The sequence below is a fragment of the Caloenas nicobarica genome, chromosome 8 (genome assembly GCF_036013445.1).
Source record: "Caloenas nicobarica isolate bCalNic1 chromosome 8, bCalNic1.hap1, whole genome shotgun sequence".
Lineage (NCBI taxonomy): Eukaryota > Metazoa > Chordata > Aves > Columbiformes > Columbidae > Caloenas > Caloenas nicobarica.
This window is the reverse complement of record NC_088252.1, coordinates 7,021,818-7,041,273: the sequence shown is the minus strand read 5'-3', so window position 1 is coordinate 7,041,273 and position 19,456 is coordinate 7,021,818. Positions and strand designations below refer to the sequence as shown.

The 19,456-nt window shown below is 40.0% G+C and overlaps 1 protein-coding gene across 2 annotated transcripts in view; it reads left to right on the top strand.

Moving 5' to 3' along the window:
• The window catches only part of LOC135991313 (glypican-5-like), a 368,669-nt gene that overhangs the window by 257,793 nt on the left and 91,420 nt on the right, over positions 1 to 19,456 (top strand). For both annotated transcript variants that reach the window (XM_065639812.1, XM_065639811.1), the window contains one exon: positions 15,053 to 15,203. In XM_065639812.1, coding sequence (XP_065495884.1) covers positions 15,053 to 15,203 — 151 coding nt within the window. The remainder of the gene's footprint in view (positions 1 to 15,052; positions 15,204 to 19,456) is intronic.

The window sequence follows — 19,456 nt, the reverse complement described above, 5'->3', positions numbered from 1 at the left end:
AGCAGAGGAGTGAATGGTTTGCATTAACCTTGCTAAATCTGTCTTTCTCAGAATACCCAATATAACCTCGTACACTCTTGATTTTAACAGGCTTTATTATACTCCATCTCAACTACATAAATACAAAGCTAAAATATCTAAAATATTTAACAGATGTGGAACAGTAGAGAGAGACCTCTACAGCATATAGTGTGGGATTGGTCCAAATTAAATAGTGATCATGGGTTATTAAACATTGAATGCCGTTCTGGAGGTAGATCAATATCGCTCGCCTTACATTGGCTGTTCAGGCACTTAAATGAGAAAAATGAAAAAAACTCTTAACTAATATGATCTTTGAAAATGAGTAGTGTGCGAGTGGTTCTGATCTTGTAAACTGCACTAATTTCCAAAGAGTTAAGTGAGATTAAATCATGCTCCAAATATCAGGTACGCCTCTGTTTAGAACACTGTACAAAGGGAGTTGTAGTACAAAAAAGTTAACGAAGGCAGCAACTTTAGATCTGCACCCTGGGGGAGCATGGCAGAGGTGGAATGAAGAGATGGGATGAATGTCTGAGGAGAAGCCCTGGTGTGTATATCTAGGATATATATAACTAAGTGTGGGAGAAATATAACAAGGAGAAGGGAGATTTCACTGAAATTATGGCAAAGTATCTTTGCTTCAGTCAGCCGTTCTTTACAAACAATACGGCCGTTTATTTTAAGTGGTAGATTACTGGGGAGATAACACATGTATGATTTATTATTGATATAAAAGATCTCATTTCTGAAAGTTTTCTGCTCCAAAAGTAGTTCCACTCATTTTTGATAGATACTAAGAAGAATCGGAGAGAATAATCAATTATTGCTACATATTCCACTTCATCAAGACCGTTTAGATAAATCTTAAAGATGGGAACTTTTGAAAGAGGCCACTAATGTAAAACATCCACTGTAGATCCAAAGAAAGAATATATAAAACATATGGACATACACCATAGGAACACAGTATTAGAACAGAGGATCTGTTGAAAGAAAACTCCTGGGCTCCTGGCTAATGAATAGAAGAGAGATAAAGCATAATAATAAAACAGTACCTTAGAATGTTTAGCGATCATTGTCTTAACTGCTTTCATTATTTTGTTAGTATTCAGTCTTTCATTTCCCATTCTTAAACATTTAAATATCAGTGGCTCTAGTATCTGACACAAGACAAAACATTTCTTCATTACAAGACAAAGAATAGCTCATCAGCAAAACACACCGTGCTGAACACCTTCACAAACAGATCTGAGGCACAACAGATTGCGGCAATTAAAAAGAGTCTCTCAAGCACTTCAAAACACAGATACCTCCGCTGTCTGCTTCGTATTAATCCAAGGCTCCTTGAAGATAAAATTTGACAGGAAAGTCCTTCATTATGGTTCCATATTGTCATCTCTTTTAACAAAAAAACGTCTGAAGTGAATGAGAGTTAGGATACCATATATTTAAATATTCACGATAAGATTTGCAGTATGTGTCGTCATGATATAACTTACCTGGAAGGGAGTTAAGGGGAAAAATTATTTATAATGTGAGCACAATTAAGCAGCATTCCTCTATTAAAATTGCACTTATTTGTCTGATGTGTACACACACAGTAGTGGAAAGGTGGTAAGATCAGACTTAAAAAGAAAAACCCAGCATACAAAAAAAACCCAAACCAAACTACCATCTGTACAGTAATAAAAGAACAAAAAGGAGGGGGGCATCCTTTTAATTATTATGATTAATCATGTTTATTGCAGAAGGCGTAAGGAACCAACTAAGAACAGCCCTCTGTCATGGTAGTAAATCGAAATGAGTAGGCAGTCCCTGCAGAGCTTACAGCCCTGCACAAGCCCGGGTAAAGCTCTGGGGAAGGTGACATAAAGCACTACAGAGAGCTTTACGGTGGAGGTAGATCCTGACATGATTTCCACAATGGCTTTTTGCCTACTTTCCTAAATAAATAGGTTTGTAGGATCATTCTTGTTGTGTATCTGTGAGTGTGTTGATGACTGCGTCTCTGCGTTTACCCCTATAGCAGCATCAGAAGGTCCTGGGACTGATGAGGGAAAACTTTCTGAGAGATGGCCTTCACTGAAATCAGTGAGCAGACTTGGATTTCGTCGTCAGTTATTCACGACACCAGACTAATCTGAATAAATAGCCATCCTCTGCCCCATAACTTACGTACTAACCAGAGAAAAGAGAGGAAACGTTAGTGTTGTTGAGCTGTTCCAGCTGCCTTAGATTCCCCCCCAGGTCTGTGCCCCTGCAGCTGCGATCGCACAGTATCGCTGTGAGCCCTACCTGCTTGACAGTGAGAAGCATGGCCTTGGCTTTGAAGTTAAACTAAAGATCGATTTCTTCTTTTTCCTGCATAATTAGTATCAGATGACCAAATGCATCAGGGCGGGGGGGTGGGTGGGGTGGTGTTGCTATACTATACTTCATGTTATGTTTCAGTAGCTAAATATAGCTGTATTACCTCAGAAATACTTGAAAGGCCTGCAGCAAACCAACCCCCCAGATGCAGCAGTCATGCCAGAGGTTCTGTGGGGACTCGTGTTGCTTCCCATCTTGGTTACAGGTGGCACCGGCGCGTGTGGCTGCTGCCAGAGTGGGCAGCACTCGGCACGGCCGTGCCTGAGCTCCTGGGAAGGAGAGGAGCCCATGGTGCAGCTGAGGTATGCTAGGACTGTAAATTTTTCATATTCTCTTTATGCTTTTTATTTCATGATTCATGGTTAGGAAAATGCCCAAGGCAGAATCAAGGCTACGTAATGTGAGTGCTCATGCACAGGATGAGAAGACAAGTGCATGGGAGTCTGCCTTTGTTTGCTTAGATCATCCTGTGTCATCACAAATAATTGTACCTTCCAGAGCTGCGTGCGAATGCAGGAACCCTTGTTGGTTTGAACGTGCAGCAAGCAGGACTGTTCCTGAGTTGGTACGTCAGTGAGACGTGCCACAACTTGTGCTTCATTTCAGTGGTAGCTCCTTGTCAGGAAAGAATGCTGATCTGGGTGGGGTGTATGTTGTCTGTTCTGAAATCCTGTATCTTCACTTGTAGCTTTTAATTTTAAAGCAACAGCTTCTCCAGTTGTGTATTTACTGATACTTGTCGCAGTTTCAGGCCACAATTAAATAGGAGCAAAGCAGGACATTGGTATAAAATGCCAGCACTTGATGCTAATCGTGTCGCTTCTCTCGCTCAGAGGAGAGCAGAGTCAGCGGTGTGCCAGGTCTGGCAGGGCCAGCAGTCCACATGGGCTGCTTTACAGGCAGAACACGAGCTTTTCTGGAACAACCTTAGTGGTCCCTGAATAACACACCTGCCCGTGAAGATGTCTGAGCTTTTCCAGTCTCCGTTTCCCATACAGAGCGATGCATTGCTGACTGGCTCATCTGGGAGTTCCCAGACTGTGGGGAAACTCGCTGATGCTCAGTGGTGAGATCACCATCACCGGCGTTGGTTCCTCCTTGTTTCCACTGAGAATCCTCTGCATAATGAAAGATTGAGAGCTGTACAAATGCTGTGGGGGAGCAAATTGAGAAAGTATGCAAGCTTCCTTCGTCGAAGGTCTAAGGCAGGGAAAAGAAATAGGTGAGATGATTGAACAGTCCTTGCAGGCCTTCAGTGTAAATTAACAAAAGGAAGAGAAGACCATCTGTTGGGCAGAGCTGCTGGGGTCCGGGGGGGACCAGCCTCCAGTGGAAGAGGAGCTTCCACGTGCCAAACCTAGTAATGCATTGAGGCAGAAGTGACCAAGAATCGTCACGCTCAGCTGAAGTGATGACCGTAGACAGGAAAGCGGATGCCGTTCCATGAGAAGGCAAGAAAAGAGATGGGTGGGTCACAAGCAAGCGGTGAAGAGGAACTGGTGAGAAGGGTTAAACAGAAATGAGATGGGGAGCAAAAGCATCTTGCTCAGGAGGAGGACAGCAGAATATCAGCAGAATGTTTTGTTTTACACTGTCTTCCAATGGTAGTTCTCAGGTCATTTTGGTGGGTTTTGCCGATTCCAAACCAGGTCTCATCACCGCAGCAGAAGCCAGCTCCAGTCCAGATCTCTCATCTTAAGTAGAGCTCTTTTCTTTGCTCCTCTTGAGCACTGCTTGAAATTAAGGTAAGGTCTACAGAGCTGTACAAGAGTAGAATTTAATTTAGACCCATAACTGGAGAAAAGAGGATGATTATTTTAGTTAAATAAAAAATTAAATTTATGCCGACGTGAAAAAATGGAACGGAAAAACTTCAGAAATCTCAGAAAATACTTCAGTGAAAATTACACTAATTGATTAAACGGGAAATTGTCACTTGTAGAGAAAACATTCTGAAATCACAAGTGTAAGATGTAAGTCTAAAACAACAGGACAAATGAGCGTTTCATCTGTGTGCTGAAACTGCTTGAATGCATTCTGCAGTGAAGTGCTGGTAGCACAGCTCTAGAGCCTTGTTCTGAACACTTCATCCCTCTCCCTGGAAATAGCAGTTCCTTTATGTAGTGTGAATGAGATATAAAGAAAGACTTTCAAAGCCACTTTACATCTCTGGTAAATGTGGGCCAGTTCCCAACCCTGAATTATAGGTATATACAGTACAGGAGAATGTGGTTATCAATTTCCCTAGTGCACCACGAGAGAGCTTTTGATCTTTGTGATCAGATTATCTTGTCAGTGGCTTTTGAGAAGGCAACAGGAGCAGATGATAGTCCACGAAGACTGATGCATTGACCTTTTTCCACTTACTGCGCCCATTCCAAGCACAAACAGAATTTAAGCCCGTGAGGGGAAAAGCAAAGCTGCTGTCAGGCACAGCAACTCTTCCTGCGCTCCAGAAATGTTGCTTGTGATCTGCCAAGGCCATGTGTTTGTTTGGCCTTATGTTGCATTTTAACCTGGTTTCATAAACACAGCTTATACAATGTGCTCTGCTGTGCCCCTGCCTGACAGCCTTGCCACTCCTGCATATCTTTTTAACCCTTTAGCCAATTTGGATCGAATCTAACAGATCTGTGAGTAGAGGAGAGAGACTCACTAGTATAAACACTGTATTGTGAACTTAATCTTTGTGAGACATCAGAGAACCTCCATGGGAAGCCACCAATGAAAAGGGAAGCCATAGGAAAAAAGCTTCAGTGGCAGCTGCTGCTCACTGAAGTGTCTTTTCTTCTCTCTTCTTCCCTTTTTAAATAAAAATGACTTAGCAAAAGCATTCAGTCATGTCCTCAAATGTTACCATGAAACCATGGGAGTACGTCATCTGGGAAGAGAGAGTCTTTTCTTCTGTCAGATTCATGTAACATGAAATGCATTTGTCTGTTTCGTTACACCATGCTTTCCCAAACAAACAAAAAATCTGGGCTGGCCCTTCATTTGGAATAAATTGGAGCAGCTCCACAGAATTCAGTTTGCTGATTCATAGCAGCATAGGCTCACATCCTTTCTTTTTCTGTGCATATGTGGCACCTTCTAAATAATACAACATGTTTAGAAATGTGATATTTGAGATTTCAGATAAGTCTGGTGGCACTGTGTCAGTGTCATTTTTTTAAACGTGGGTCTGGGCTGCAGTGTTATTTTAAAGCTAGTTAGCTAACGTAATAATTGGTGAGTTAGCTCGCAACATCAGTACATGTCAAATGGATGACAAACATTGTTGTCCATCTTCTTACCGTGATTTCTGTACTTTATTCCATATTGTATTTTAGTGCTCAGTTGCTGGGATTTAGTTTGGAGGAGACTAAACAGAGCACTGCTTCTGTCATGTTTTAACATGAAACATCCAATCCAAAGCCTGGGTCCGTTGAGCACTACCAAATAATGAGAGGCTTTGATTGTTCATAGATCTTTGCTATGAAGTGTCAAACTTTTCATACTGTGAAAATGATCTTCACCAACATAGAGCTTGAAAACAGATAATTATCCAAGAACATGAAACAGAATTAACATGCACTGGAGCATATCCTGAACATTTCCTTTAGCAAAAAAAAAATGTAATTGCTGTCTGAGTACAAAGCAAGGAGAAGGGTTGGCTCTGTTTCTTAGACAATTTAGACTGGCCACTGTTTACCCATTTAACCCATAAAAACACATAGCTTATCAGAAGGGCCGTTCGAGGGCTGATGGAGTGTGACGAGCCTCCTGATTGCAGGCACTTCTCATTTCACACTTCCCAAGTCTGATCAGATGGAAGGTTCTGGACTACTATTAGAAATCTGAAACCTGATGAATCAGAGCTCCTAGTTAAACAGGACATTTGTAAACCATGTTAAGCCACAGCAATAATTAATACACATTTTGAACCACGTTTTGACTTCAGGCATAACTAAGAGGCTTCATTCTTAGCCTAGAAGAATGGACATAATTTGATATGCGGACACAATTTTCCCTTACAGAAATCAGACAAGCAAGGAAATAACGCTTCTAATGGCTAATGGGAGTGGTTCTGGTTTGTGATTTTGATTTTACAAATCCATTTTCTAATATTAGAAACTAGCAGAGTGTAGAGACACAGGATGGAAGTCTGGAAGAGACCTTCTGAAATATCACGTATACCTCAGTGACATCACGGGCAACTTTGCTTGCAAATTTATTCAGCCAGGGCTTGCAAATGCGTGAGAATTTTTGTCACCATCTTCTTTTTGGGAGGCTGCTCCCAAAACTCATAGCCAACAGTTAAAAAGTTTGTTTTCCCTCTTTTTGTGTCTATGCTAGTTTTATTCTCAGAGATGTCTCCACGTTTAAGGGTAAGGGTAGACACATTTATAGATAATTATCATACTATCTCAGTTTTCTTTGTGCTAGGAAAAGCAAACCATGGACTGCCAGAAAATACCCTTGGCTTTCTCTGATAATTTTATCGACCTCCTGCAAAAGTTATCCCACTTAAGGCTCCTCCTTCCCAAGTATGCAGAATCAGTGTTGAAAGCAATGTGAACAGACTCGTTTGTGAGAGCACAGGAGGCAACGCTTGCCAGCTCTGGTGTCATCGTGCCCTTGTACCTCTGTGGCAGGGACACGGTGTGCTCATCCCCCAGCCGCTTACCCTTGCAGAGACTCATGCCTTCCTCTTTAGGGCATTATTGCGATTATTACTAAAAATAAGTGCAGATCTCACTGGTGACAGCACCGTCATCCATCCGACGTGTGCATGCACACATGTGTCTAGAGATGCTGTGCAGCCCGTGTTTTTCGTGCAAGGGGCAACATCACAAGAAGTGGCGACACCGTCATTCTGAGCACCTATTGGCACTTTCAGCCACCCTCTGCCTCTGGACCTGTTGTATCAAACTGCCACTCTCCCAAAAACGTTCTATTCCGAAGGGTCAAAGATCTTTTGTAAGCAATTCTTGCATACTCTTCACCAATAATTACAATGTTTACCTTATGTTTTTATTACAATTGTCTACTTTTTTTTTTTTTTTTTAACTTTAACAAGATGCAGAAAGTCTTAGTATAGCACAACAGGATTTTTAGCCATATGGTCTATTTTCAGACTACATGTACTGCAATTGAAAAACCAGGTTTTATTTTTGGAAAAGACTACGCTAAGCTAACTGTCTAAAGGTGAAAATTGTGCCTGTGGCAGGGACGAACCCCTGGTCTATGTCTAAGTGAGGCACACTGGATATCAGATCAGAAAGATCTTCTTGGTGCATCCCATAATACAAAAAAGTTACAGCCCAACACCAAGGTAAGACATCAAGACGAGGTGTCTGCTTGCTTCCTTGACCCAACTGACTTACTGAATTTGAATCAAATTTTGTTAATTCTCTTGAAACAGCAGTTGTGTTTGGTTAAAACAGATTATTAACTAGAATAAGTATTTTTAAATTTTTTTTTCTCACTTTACATCATTCACAATTAATTCTTTTTGGGTGACAGTTTACCCAAACTGTTATTATGAAGCTTTTGCTAATAGCAATAAGATTTTGTAGGTGCACATTCTTGTTACTTCTTCACAGCGTAATCAGAAAATATGAGAACATATTTAGCTTGTGTAATTTAATTCAGTGACTATTAAGCTGATCATGGTGCTGGCACTCTTCTAGAAATACACTCACCTTTAATAAGCCGTTGAAAACCAGAAACCATAAACATCAAAAATGGAAGCATTAATCCTGCAGTATAACAAGGTGAATCTCTAAAAATCATCTTAGATTCCTGCTGAAATAATTCTACTACGTTTGTAATCAATCAAGAGAGAAACAATTGCTGTTAGCTTCTCTACTGCAGAGTATGGCTCTGCAGTGGACTATGCAGGAAATCAACAGCCAGATTAAACGAACGACACAAAGGGGAAATGAAAAGTATTCAGAGATAAATGAAAGTGTGGATCCTTAAGTATCTAGTGTGTCATCTGGCAATAAAAGTATGAGGAAGAGGGTAATGAGTCAATCTGCATAAACCAGGAAAACAAAAAGTAATCACAGGTAAAGACAGACTTATGCAAATACAAAACCTCGAGGAGAGAGGATTGGAAAGCGTATGTGGAGAAGCTGGGGCTATAAAATTAGGAGGAAAAGTTATAGATAGAAAAAAAAAGGAACGGTTGCAAGAAAATTCCACAGAAACCGTAAGAAGCTAAATCGTCATTCAAGTGTACGTTCTCCATCACCTTTGCAAGATAACCTCAACCAGAAATGTAGCCGAAAGACAGCTCCATGGGGAGCTGCAATGTCACAAACAAATACAGAAGGAGAGATGCTTGCATGGCTACAGAACTGGCATGGTTATTCTAGGTATGGGCCATTTCAGGTATGAAAGTGCTTCCAGACGACCTAAGAAACTTGATGATAGAACAAAAGAAACCGAAAAAAAAAAACCCACACATCAAAAATGGAAAAAGAACTTCCAAAATGCTGTGTATAACTCGAGTGGAGATACATTGGAGGAAATGAGGGTGTCAGCCCCCGCTTTGTGGGCACACAGAGTCCAAGACTTGTGCTCTGCATGTTTCCGTGTGCTTGAGGAGAGCCTTCCCCTATACCAGAAGCATCATCATAGACGGGAAATACAAATATCGGTGTAAGTAAATGTGAACTACTTAGGGGAGAGAGAAATACATAAACCAGAGGAATCTACTAATATTGGCCCTATTCCCATGTTGGAAAAGGTCTAGTCAGGAGAGACATGGATAAAATTCTAAAACCACTGTCTGTCCCTAACCATGTTGCATAAATTATGTATAGATGTTCAGTTAAATTATTCTGATATTGTACAGGTGACTTGTAAAGCAAGATGTGTTAAGCAAAGGTTATTGTAAAGATCTGAATAACTACAGCAGAATGAAACCTTATGGGGCTGCCAGTTGCTCCAGAAGGTTAGATATCTGTCTTTCTTAGATAAAAAAAAGGATTTAAGAATTGAGGGGTACTGCCTCCTTGAGTGAGTTGTACTACTTTCTGAAGAAACTAGATGAGGATAATGCATCAGGCCTTTTGGATTTCTATGAAATACAGGCAAAAGAAGAACATCCCAAAGAAAATATATGACAAAATTGAAGACAAATAAGTTCATTTTGCTTATTTATGCTGTAATATATGAATGCTAGCTAAATATGAGAAGAAGCAGCAAAAGCAACTGCCAAATGTTTTTTAAAAAGGAGCTAAGAGCGTATGTGGAGGAAAATTAACCATAAATGTTATCTCAAAGGAGAAGACCCTCTTGAAATAAGTGTATATATGGCAATTATGTCTAAAACTTGTTATGTTGCTATTGTTTTGTGAAATGACAGAACATCTGCTCAGTCACAAGGCACCAGTAAAATGCAGCTTTATGCCTAAAGCAATATGTCAGTCCCTAACAAAAAATGTATATAATAGGCTAAAAACAAAGTCGCATTGTCTTTTTCAGTTGTAGTAATTTCTGACCTAATAATGGTTTAGAAAGGATTTTTTATTTTTGAAAATAAATGAATGGAAGGATTGAGTCATTTATGACTCTCTTCAAGATTAGGCTTTGTACATTATTTGTGCATAAGCTGGCAAAATGCTATGTCTCTGCAAATCATATTTATGGTCACTAAAGCAGTTTTTAAGAGGCAACTTGCTTAAAAGTACCTTGAGAAAAGATCATGCTTAGCTTACAGTTTCTAAACGCAGTATATGACTGGCCATTTTTGATCACTGTGAAAACTCCAGCAAGTCAGATATGTGCGCTCACATGACGAGTGGACAGAAGTCAGATTTCAGCTCAAAGCTGTCTCTTCAGAGAGGGAGAGCATTCACACTGAAATCCATCCAATAGAAAACTAATTAACTAATTCCCGGGGATTTCCCCCGGGAAACAATTATCGTATGGGATTTGTCTCTGAGTATTCCAAGCACATAACTTTTAAGTGGCTTTATTCAAAAAGGGTATTCTCTTAGATTTTCATCGTTGTGTTCACTGACCTGAAAAGTGTGAAACTGTGGAGCAAAATGTGATTTTAAAACCTATTTTCTGATGAAATGAGACTATTATCCTATAGCTTGGATATATCCTATCCCCTCAGATATACAGGCATGTATGACCCCTCAGGAAATAGACTAATCAATGAGACGGATTGAAACTGGCACTTTTATCGAATAGTTTTCATGGAGCTAAACAGTTATTACTTAATTAATGTGTGGAAGTATTCATCTGGAACATGGCTTCATGAAAAAACATGAGAATGAATTTCTATTCCAGCACATCTGCTGTCAGAGTGAGAATTAGGGTTAGAGTCATGGCAGAAAGCTCAGGGGTTGTGTGTCACATAGTCTTTGAAGCCTCTGAAGTCTGAAGTGTTCTTCTATGTGACGGGGAATGCATTTGCTACATCATCAAGTATTAATAGGGGAGAAAGACAGCAACATTTCTCATATGACTTCTTTCTTCTCCACAAAAACATACGTCAGCGGAACTTTTTTTTTTTTTAGTGTCACTTAAGGTTGGCACCTTTGCTGGAAAAAATAAAAACCATGAGGATAGTCACCTGTATCTGACTCAGAGCCGAAGAATAATATGTTATTTTTACCTTTCAGCTGAATCAGGTACAGAAAGACTGTATAGTTTCTCAAAAAAAACTTTAGACGTTTATAAACCTGATCCAAAGCCTATTGCAGTTGGGAAATTTCCTGATTGGAGCCTGTTTTCAGTTGGGCTGTACAAATCTTATTGATCTATTTATATAACCTTTTCATGAGTTAAAAAAAAGAAAATGTCTTTCAGATGCGCAACAACTTTAATGCTTAATTTTTAAGCTGTTAAGATTCCAGTGTTTTTTGAAACCTTAAGCAGCAGATACCTTCTGCTTTGTGAAGGTACAGGCTCCAGTGCCCAGCCTGAAATACATTGCAATTGTTTAACCAAGGCATCGGTTCTCAGCACCAAGACACCGCGCTGGAGCTGTTGAGCAGTCGCCAGGAACGGCTGGATGGGGTTATGCATCAGCAGCTGGAGTATAAGTCAGCAAAATCAGGCTTGTTTAAGTGTGGTTTATAAGGAATAATAGAAGTGACATTACTGACTCCAATCTCTGATCTCTATTGATAAATACGGGCAAGGGGCTGTGACTCTACAGCCATCTGTGGCGAAGCTGCAAGTTTTAGGGGTTGGTGGCAGCAGCTTGGAGAATCGTTCAGGCTTTTGGGCAGATCACGGCTGTCCCTGAAGAGACCTCAAACCTTCATATGACCTCCAGCTCCTGTTGGAGACCTCTCGGCCCCTTAGCCACAAAGCATTAAGGGCATTCCCTGTCCACAACCATCTTCTGGACCTAGCAGAGCTTAACAAAACATGAAGGTTCATGTCTTTATGTTCATGTCTTCTTCTAAAGCTCTGCCATCCTAGCCCATCCTGATGCAGTCTGTCTGATTTCAGTGCAGTTGAAAGGCCTTTGAGAAAGGTTTCTATGATTCCATGAAAAAAGGACATGGAGAAGTGCTGATATACACTTTGCTATCGCACTAAGACATTGACCTCACTGAAGTCATGTGATGGTGGCCAAAGGACATGTGTTCCTTCAAAATCTGGAAAAGGGAAGGGTGTTAGATCACAAGTCACTATGCAGTGGTGACATAGCCCTTCTCAACAGGGCTGCACGCTGTGTGAGGAGCTCCTCCCTTCATCTCCTAGAATGGGTTTATTTATAGATAAACCATTATCTCTGCACAGAGTTGGGCTCTGGCTCATCAGTCGAGGTGAGTGGTAGCCCTAGGTAGAAAATTATTTGCCGGAACAGTCATTGGAAGAGATTGGGAAAGGGCATACAAGAGGAAAAGGTTTGGTAGGTTGCACGTGAGTTGGCTTTGAGTTGTAATGTTGTATAAGGGTTCTGTGTAGTTTGATGCCCTTCTGTCCTGGAAGGCCAGGAGAGCGCTGGGTCAGCCTTCATTAGTATGGGCAGGAGATGCAGATCTGGGCTATGGCTAATCTCTTTTTGCAGTGAAGGCACTGAGAACCTAGAAGTCTGTAAAATGCTGCAGTGCACCATGTTGAAAAGCTGAATTTGTTTCTTGGTCTTCGTCCAAGAAGGCGGTACGCATTTAGTTCAGCTATTTACTTGTTTTGAGCAGAGGTCAGGATTGGACCATGAGTGATGAATGAAATCATTTTTTTGAAAAGGAGTACCTTAACAGGCAGTAAACATTTCTGCTTTGAGTGGCAAACAGTCATTAAAAGCCTTCATTAAATTTTGCATCTGTTCTGTTCACCACTTAGCCGTTTCTTTTCATTCTGAAGGATTATAACTAAGAATGAATGAGTCTTTTCTAACATAGTCAAGACACAATAAATCCGTGAAGGAACTGAGTTATCTTTCTCCCTCATAGGCAAATTTTTCTGATTGTTTAACAAAATGTTGTTTTGTATTGCCATGACATGAGTCTTTACGCCTGTGAATAACGAGGCTCAACATTAAGCAACTTGTTTATAAAAAACAGTCATGCAGTAACAATTAGAGAGTGTTTAATGCGCTTCCCCACCAGAGTCCATACCCTCTCCTCCCACTTACTGATCTTCCCACTGCAGTATGAAGTTATTTGTGTCTTCAGAATGAGAAAACAGATCTTTTCAATGAAAGGGTGAAAAATTTCCTAATTTCTGCCATATAGAAGTTGACATCTGTTGTTCCATAGAACAGGATCTGCTGCTCTGATCCAAGTGTTAGTCAGCCCCAGAGTGGAGGATGGGAGCTCACAGGCTGTGAAGAAGAAGGAGACCATCACACAGAGGGAAATTGCTGCATCCGTCATCATCCTTTCAACCCAGTTAATACAGTTGTATTAGCCTTGTGCTCCAATTCCTCCCCCAGCTCCCAGCCCACCTCCTTTTTAGTGTGAAATGTGTCAGAAATCTTCAAAGTAGCTACGTTTCAAAATACATTTTGCTCAGTACCAAGAATAATCGTAGTCCTCTGGGATAAAGCAGATCACAAAGCCTGAAATGAATCTGCAGTACTTTGAGGGGGAAGATGCTTGTGATGAAGTGTGTTGGGTAGATTCAGAATCTAGCTGACTTGGAGAGGCACTATGAAGTGTTTAAATTTGGTTAAAATATTTCTACAGAACTAGAATAATAGGTCCTAATTGTACCTTGTCATACCATGCAAGCAGAGCTAACACGAACAAGGTTTTCGTAACTCTGAAAAGAAGACAAAGAAGCTGCTGCCTTTCAAAACAATGCTCATGTGCCTTGTAGGCTGAGTTTCAGTGATGTGAAGGAAGTGATCAGAAATACTGGATCGGCTCTTTCCACCACTTAAAACCAAAACAAACATGCCCAGTGTAATTTTCCAACAAGATTCAAAAAAGAAATTCGTAGTCATTTGTAAAATGCGAGTGACAGTTATGGGGGAATGGAAACTCGATAGTAACCAGAGCAGCTTAGCCAGGCTGTGAAAAATCCACTCCAAGTCAGGGCTTTCCCTGTCACTGGGCTGCAGGGGAAGCTGAGCTGTTGGGGCTTTTCTCTGCAGAAGCCATCCCACCTTCTCTAATAACCCTGAAGTATCCTTAGCACTGGTGACAGCAAACACAAGCTATTGAGGGAGAGCGTGCAGCACCTTGGTTCTGAAACGCAGTACAAAACGGGCACGGCTCTGACAGGAGAGCTGGTGTATAGCTCAGCGAGTGGGTGCTCCTCAGGCGTGGGGGACAGCTTCACGTTTCTCCTGAATTACCTTTCCTTGACGAAGGCCTTAGAACGTATTAGTCTAAGCCGGTTACTTCATTTCTTCCCAAGTAGTGCTGCTCTCTGTGTTGCCTGGATAGGCTGGGTTTAGATTCACGAAGAATGAAATGGTGTTTTTCCGTCTTTGGAACTACGAGTGAACTGAAAAACAATTTCTTCCCACAGCACGAATAGTAAGCAACTGTTCATGATGACAGAAGGAGAAAGAGTTATCTAAAGATCAAAAAGATGAGTTTTGGTAGTAAATATGTTGTTATGGCAAGTGTGGCTTAGTATGATACATTTAGATTTATTTTAAAAAAGGTTTTCTGATTCTACGCTTAGTCCAAGAAACATATTCCAAGTGAAATTTAATTAACAACTTGCAGTTGGTACAGGCATCTTAAATGACATCATCTTAAAAATCATGTCCAGGGGCCCAGGTTTTCAAGTGACCAAGCCTATAATGAAAAGTAGCAAGTACCCTTATCTCTTCAAGGGTGGTCAAGTCTATTGTGGTCTTCGATTGTAAATAACCCAAAATAAGTATTTGGTCGGCTGGCAGATTGTATCGTCATTAACCAGTGATCTCCAAACTGTGGTTTGCAAGAGGAAAAGCTGCAGGACTTAGAGTCCCTTTGATGATGTTAGTAGATGTGATGTTTTCAGTTAAAAGTTTGTTGATAAGTGTCCCTGGTCATCTGTGGTGGAGAAAATTTGATGGTGTAGTCTGTTGTTCCAAAATATTTGGATGTCACTGCCAGAAAAAGCCTCCAACTTGAGGAGCGGTTCTTGAAAATGAACGAGAAAGTGCTTGTTGCTTTATAAGCCCAGCTTGGTCACCAGAGGCACAAACTGTGTAAATATTCTGACCATTGTTGGGTTTTCGCTGCTTCTATTTTAGCTGGATGCTGAAAAGGCAAAATTGAAACTGGAAAGATGGGCTTCCCGAGATGCCGGCAGTGGGGGTGGAAGAAGTGAAGAGGTGGAGTCCAGCGGGGATTGTGACGATGAGGATGGCTGCCAAGGATCCGGTGACAGGATTCACACAGCAGGTAAATACAGTTTCTATAGGCACATACAGAGCTTAGAAATTCGTAGATGTCACAATTAGGTGGACAGAACTAAGATTCGCATTGCTTGAATTACTGTTGAAATCCTACTAAATTCAAAGGTTTTGAATCTTAATCTGTGAAGAGCTGCAGTAAAAATAGAATGATACAGACAGTAACCCAATATAATTTAACACTTGATGTGCAGATAAAAGACTTAAATGTAGAGGGAATATTATCTGCAATGAAATCTAGATCACAGAAATACTAGAAGAGCCCTCCTAGATAATGTGGGCTCTTCAAATAAATAGAAAATGAATGTCCTTATAGACTCTGCGTAGTGTTAACATAAATATTTATCGGTTGCATAATGATACCAAAGGATGATCTGAATGGAGTTGGCTTCTCAAAATATATATTGTTGAAAAAACATCCAAAGCACTGTTTTTTTTCCCTAGTGGTGAGCTGCTGCATAAATAAAATTTCTTGATAGTCTCAGGTATGCATTCTGCAATATTCATTCATGAAATTGCTTGGATAATATGTCATCAAATGTAGAGTCAGCATCAGAATCTAACTTAATTTCCACCAAAATGCTGGCAATTTCATATGTACTTAAGTCCTTGCCACGATAAGTCAATAAGAAGATATTTCTATCTAAATATTTGATATTATTGGGTTTTCTTATCTGGAAGTTCTGATTCATTTCAGCTCATTAAAATGTAACTGCTTTAATTACCATTGTGTGTGTGAATATAATTTGGTTTGGATGTGCAAGTATATGAAACACAGGTATAATAGTGTTGAAAAACAGTGTTCATTAAGATGGCTGGAACTCAGGTAAGTTTTAAACTGCTGCTTCATTCTGCTGCGATAGCCAAGTGCCCCTTCTGAAACTGACTGGAGCATGGAAAAACGTATCCCATATTCAAGTAAGACTTGCAAACAAGCTGTGATTAGTCTGTAGTCAAGACTCCAGTTGTTCCTATTATGAATATTTGTTCAGGAAAACCCAGCTTAAACATGTTTTTGAAATGTGTGCAAAATGTTAGATTTAGTTTGCAGTACCACGTTATAAATACTTGAAATTTAATTTGTGTTGGTGAGCCGTATGATCAAGAGATGTGAGGTATTATAATATAGGGACAGTATTTTTAAAAATTATTAAATAATTGCAACTAGAAGATCAAGTAAAGATTTTCACTATCTACTCAGCAATATTTTTGAACAGAACTTTGATGCAGTGTTATTTTAAAACCATTTGCTTAACTTTTGTTTATCGTCTATTGTATTATATACATAAGCAATGAAAAGACTGCTAGATGTTTTGGGCCCTGGAGATTTGCGAGGGTAAATATTTCAATATGCTTTCCTTTGTATGCGAAATAATACAAACAAAAGCTAGGTGCTAAGTACTCTTCAATGAACAATTAAACTGTTAATACACTGTTTTGGGAAGAATACTTTCAAGGCTTGACTCACAGCTGGCTTTAATAGTGGAAAACTACTGAATGTCTCTTTCTTCCCCTTTTTTTGCAATCTATTTAATTAAAATATTTTATGCTGATATCATCCTGGATTTGAAAGAATTACATACGTATAACTAGCTGTTTCAGAATTTAGTAGGGTTTATATCCAATTAAAAACATAATTACAATAATTTTAGACAATGGTCTTGATTCGTAACAGTAAGAATAAGTGTTTCATTGTGTGACAATAGAACTGCTGTTTCATAATTAGCTTTAAAATATTGTACTTTATACAAGCCACTAGCAGTAAATCTGTTTTGCATATCTGGATACAATTAAGAGATAAAATGGAGTAATCTCATTATAGAGCTTCTTTGCTTTAATATAATGTTAAAGAAATAAACAAACATCAGATTAGTTGAATTTCCTCTAGCTGCATGTCTGTAAGATGGTGTTTCTAATTCTGCAGTCTGTGAATTTGTTACATTTTCTAAACTTTTAAAACCTGTTTGGTGGAAGTGGAACATGACGATGTTGACTCTTCCTTGCTCATTTGCAGTACACAGGGAACTGAGACGTGAGTTGAAGCTAAAGAGAAATCCCAAGTAAAACTCTGATTTGAAGCTTAGTGAAGTTAGTGGGAATATTCTTTCTTACTATGGCGGGTTTGGATGAGACATAAATGATAGCTATAAAGTGCCAGCGATCTCATCAGTGCATGTTGTAGTGTTCAGTCATACGGTAGAACAAAAGGAATAAAAGCCTTTCAAAACATAGACGTTTTGGCAGAGCAGTCATGCTTTTAACAGCAGGTCCATGGTAAAGAGAAAAGAAAAGAAAGGATTTCAATGTCAGCCTCTAAAATGCTGAATTTAGGATGTAGTAAAAATGTACTATATTTGTCATTTATTTGAAACATGTGAAAATGATATTTATAATTTATGTGTTGAGAGACCTGCTTTGAGCATTGCAAAAGACTCAGATTGCTTTTAAATAGTTTCTGCAAAGCTACTGAACACTCATTCCTTTCAACCTCCCGGAAAAAAAAAAAAAAAAAAAATTACCTTTTCATTAACAATAAATTGCCAGGAGTTTCATCAATATCTGGGTTACCATCTTCAAAACATTTCTGTTCATAACTATTAAAATATTCCCCTGGACAGGGTACATTGCTGTCTCCCCAGTTTGCTTTTCCAAATTGTGATCAGGGGGCCTGGCTCCGAGGGTTTAGATTTCTGTGGGTACCGGGTAGGTGAACACAGAAGTGATTCTGTTCTTGTGTGTTCCAGAAAGCTCCATTGAATGTAGCCTTTTCACCAGTTCTTTTTTGTTGGGGATTGCTGTGTGTCACCTTGCAATGCATAGTAAAATCCTGTCCTGTAGTTTGTCACCTTCTAGCCTTTGAGAATCATTTCTGCATATCAGTTAATAATTTTATGTCTGCAATTAAGATACGTGGCTATGTATTATTTAGTGCAGAGGTTTTGTTTACTTTTGTTACAAATAAGTCTTTGCTCACCAAATTCATTGTCATCTAAAAAGATCACCACTTATTCCTTTAGTTATAATAGGCTGAATTATCTATTCTGTATCATGTGTTTATCCAAATGATTTCATATGAACAAGATAAACAAATTCTCAGGAAACTAGCGTTCTCTTAGGGAATTCTGTATGGTGGAAGATACCTTAAAATGTCAGATTCTCACAGGCCTTACCAATTAGCACCAGTATCTCTTCTTGGGGAAAGCTGTGGAAACAGCTCTGTTTCTCAAGCAGACCCATGTGTTATTTGTTGGCAAGTACTAACTTTTTGATAACAACATCTGTTAATCATCTTTGAGGAAAGCTTTGTTGGGAGAGATTTTAGAAGAGGAAAGCAAGCCATACAAATCCGGAGCACGGACGGGGAAGTTGCTCTGTGAGTTGCACTGCTTCAGTCTGGCAGGTTTCTAGGCAGAAGCGCGAAGCAGCACCTTGGTCTGAACCTTGCTTAGCACTGCGTGAGCAGAGTCTTACATGAACTCCGATCACAAAATGAGTCCACTGATGTAAGTGCTTATTCTTAAACCCATACTGGACCATGAAGGGTGGTGGTGGTGGTGTGGGTGTGGGGAAGGGCAGGGATTGCTCAGTCCCTTGCAGGAACAGGAGCAGATTCATATTGTGTCCTGCCTCTTCACTGTTCAGAGAAAAGGAAAAAGGTTTCAGTCTGTTCGGTGAGAAGGGGGAAGGAAGTTAGTGCAGGGGATTTCCCACTCCCAGCTGTGCTGCACAGCCGCATGTAGTGTTGAGGCATCAGCCAAGCAGTGTTAACCAACATTTGATCCCTATTCAGGGAAACCGCCAGGTGATTATCCATTAAACAAAGTTTAGACCACAGGCAGGGACCTGAGTTTAGTGCAAGTTCAAAGTCACCAATATAGAGCTCTGGATTTTGTGGCAGTTGTGCAGCATTATGCTGAAGAAAGCTCGTGCTGACACCAGCTCTTGGCATGGTCCATGTGCACACCTGTCTGCGAGTGGGGACACACGGGTGTTCCTGGGCCTGCTTACTAGTGTGTATCACTGTACTTTATACATGTGTGTGTATGTTCCGCATATTCAGTGTAAGATAGAAATTAATCCAATCTTCTTTCTAGAGGAACCTGACATAATATCATGCAAAGTCACAGGAAACGTAGCTAGTGCTGGACTGCAGCTGTGGTCTTGCTGGCAAGGCAGACAAACAGCACAGGTTAAGAACAACATATATTTTATGCTGTATAGTGGGTATAATCTATGTACATG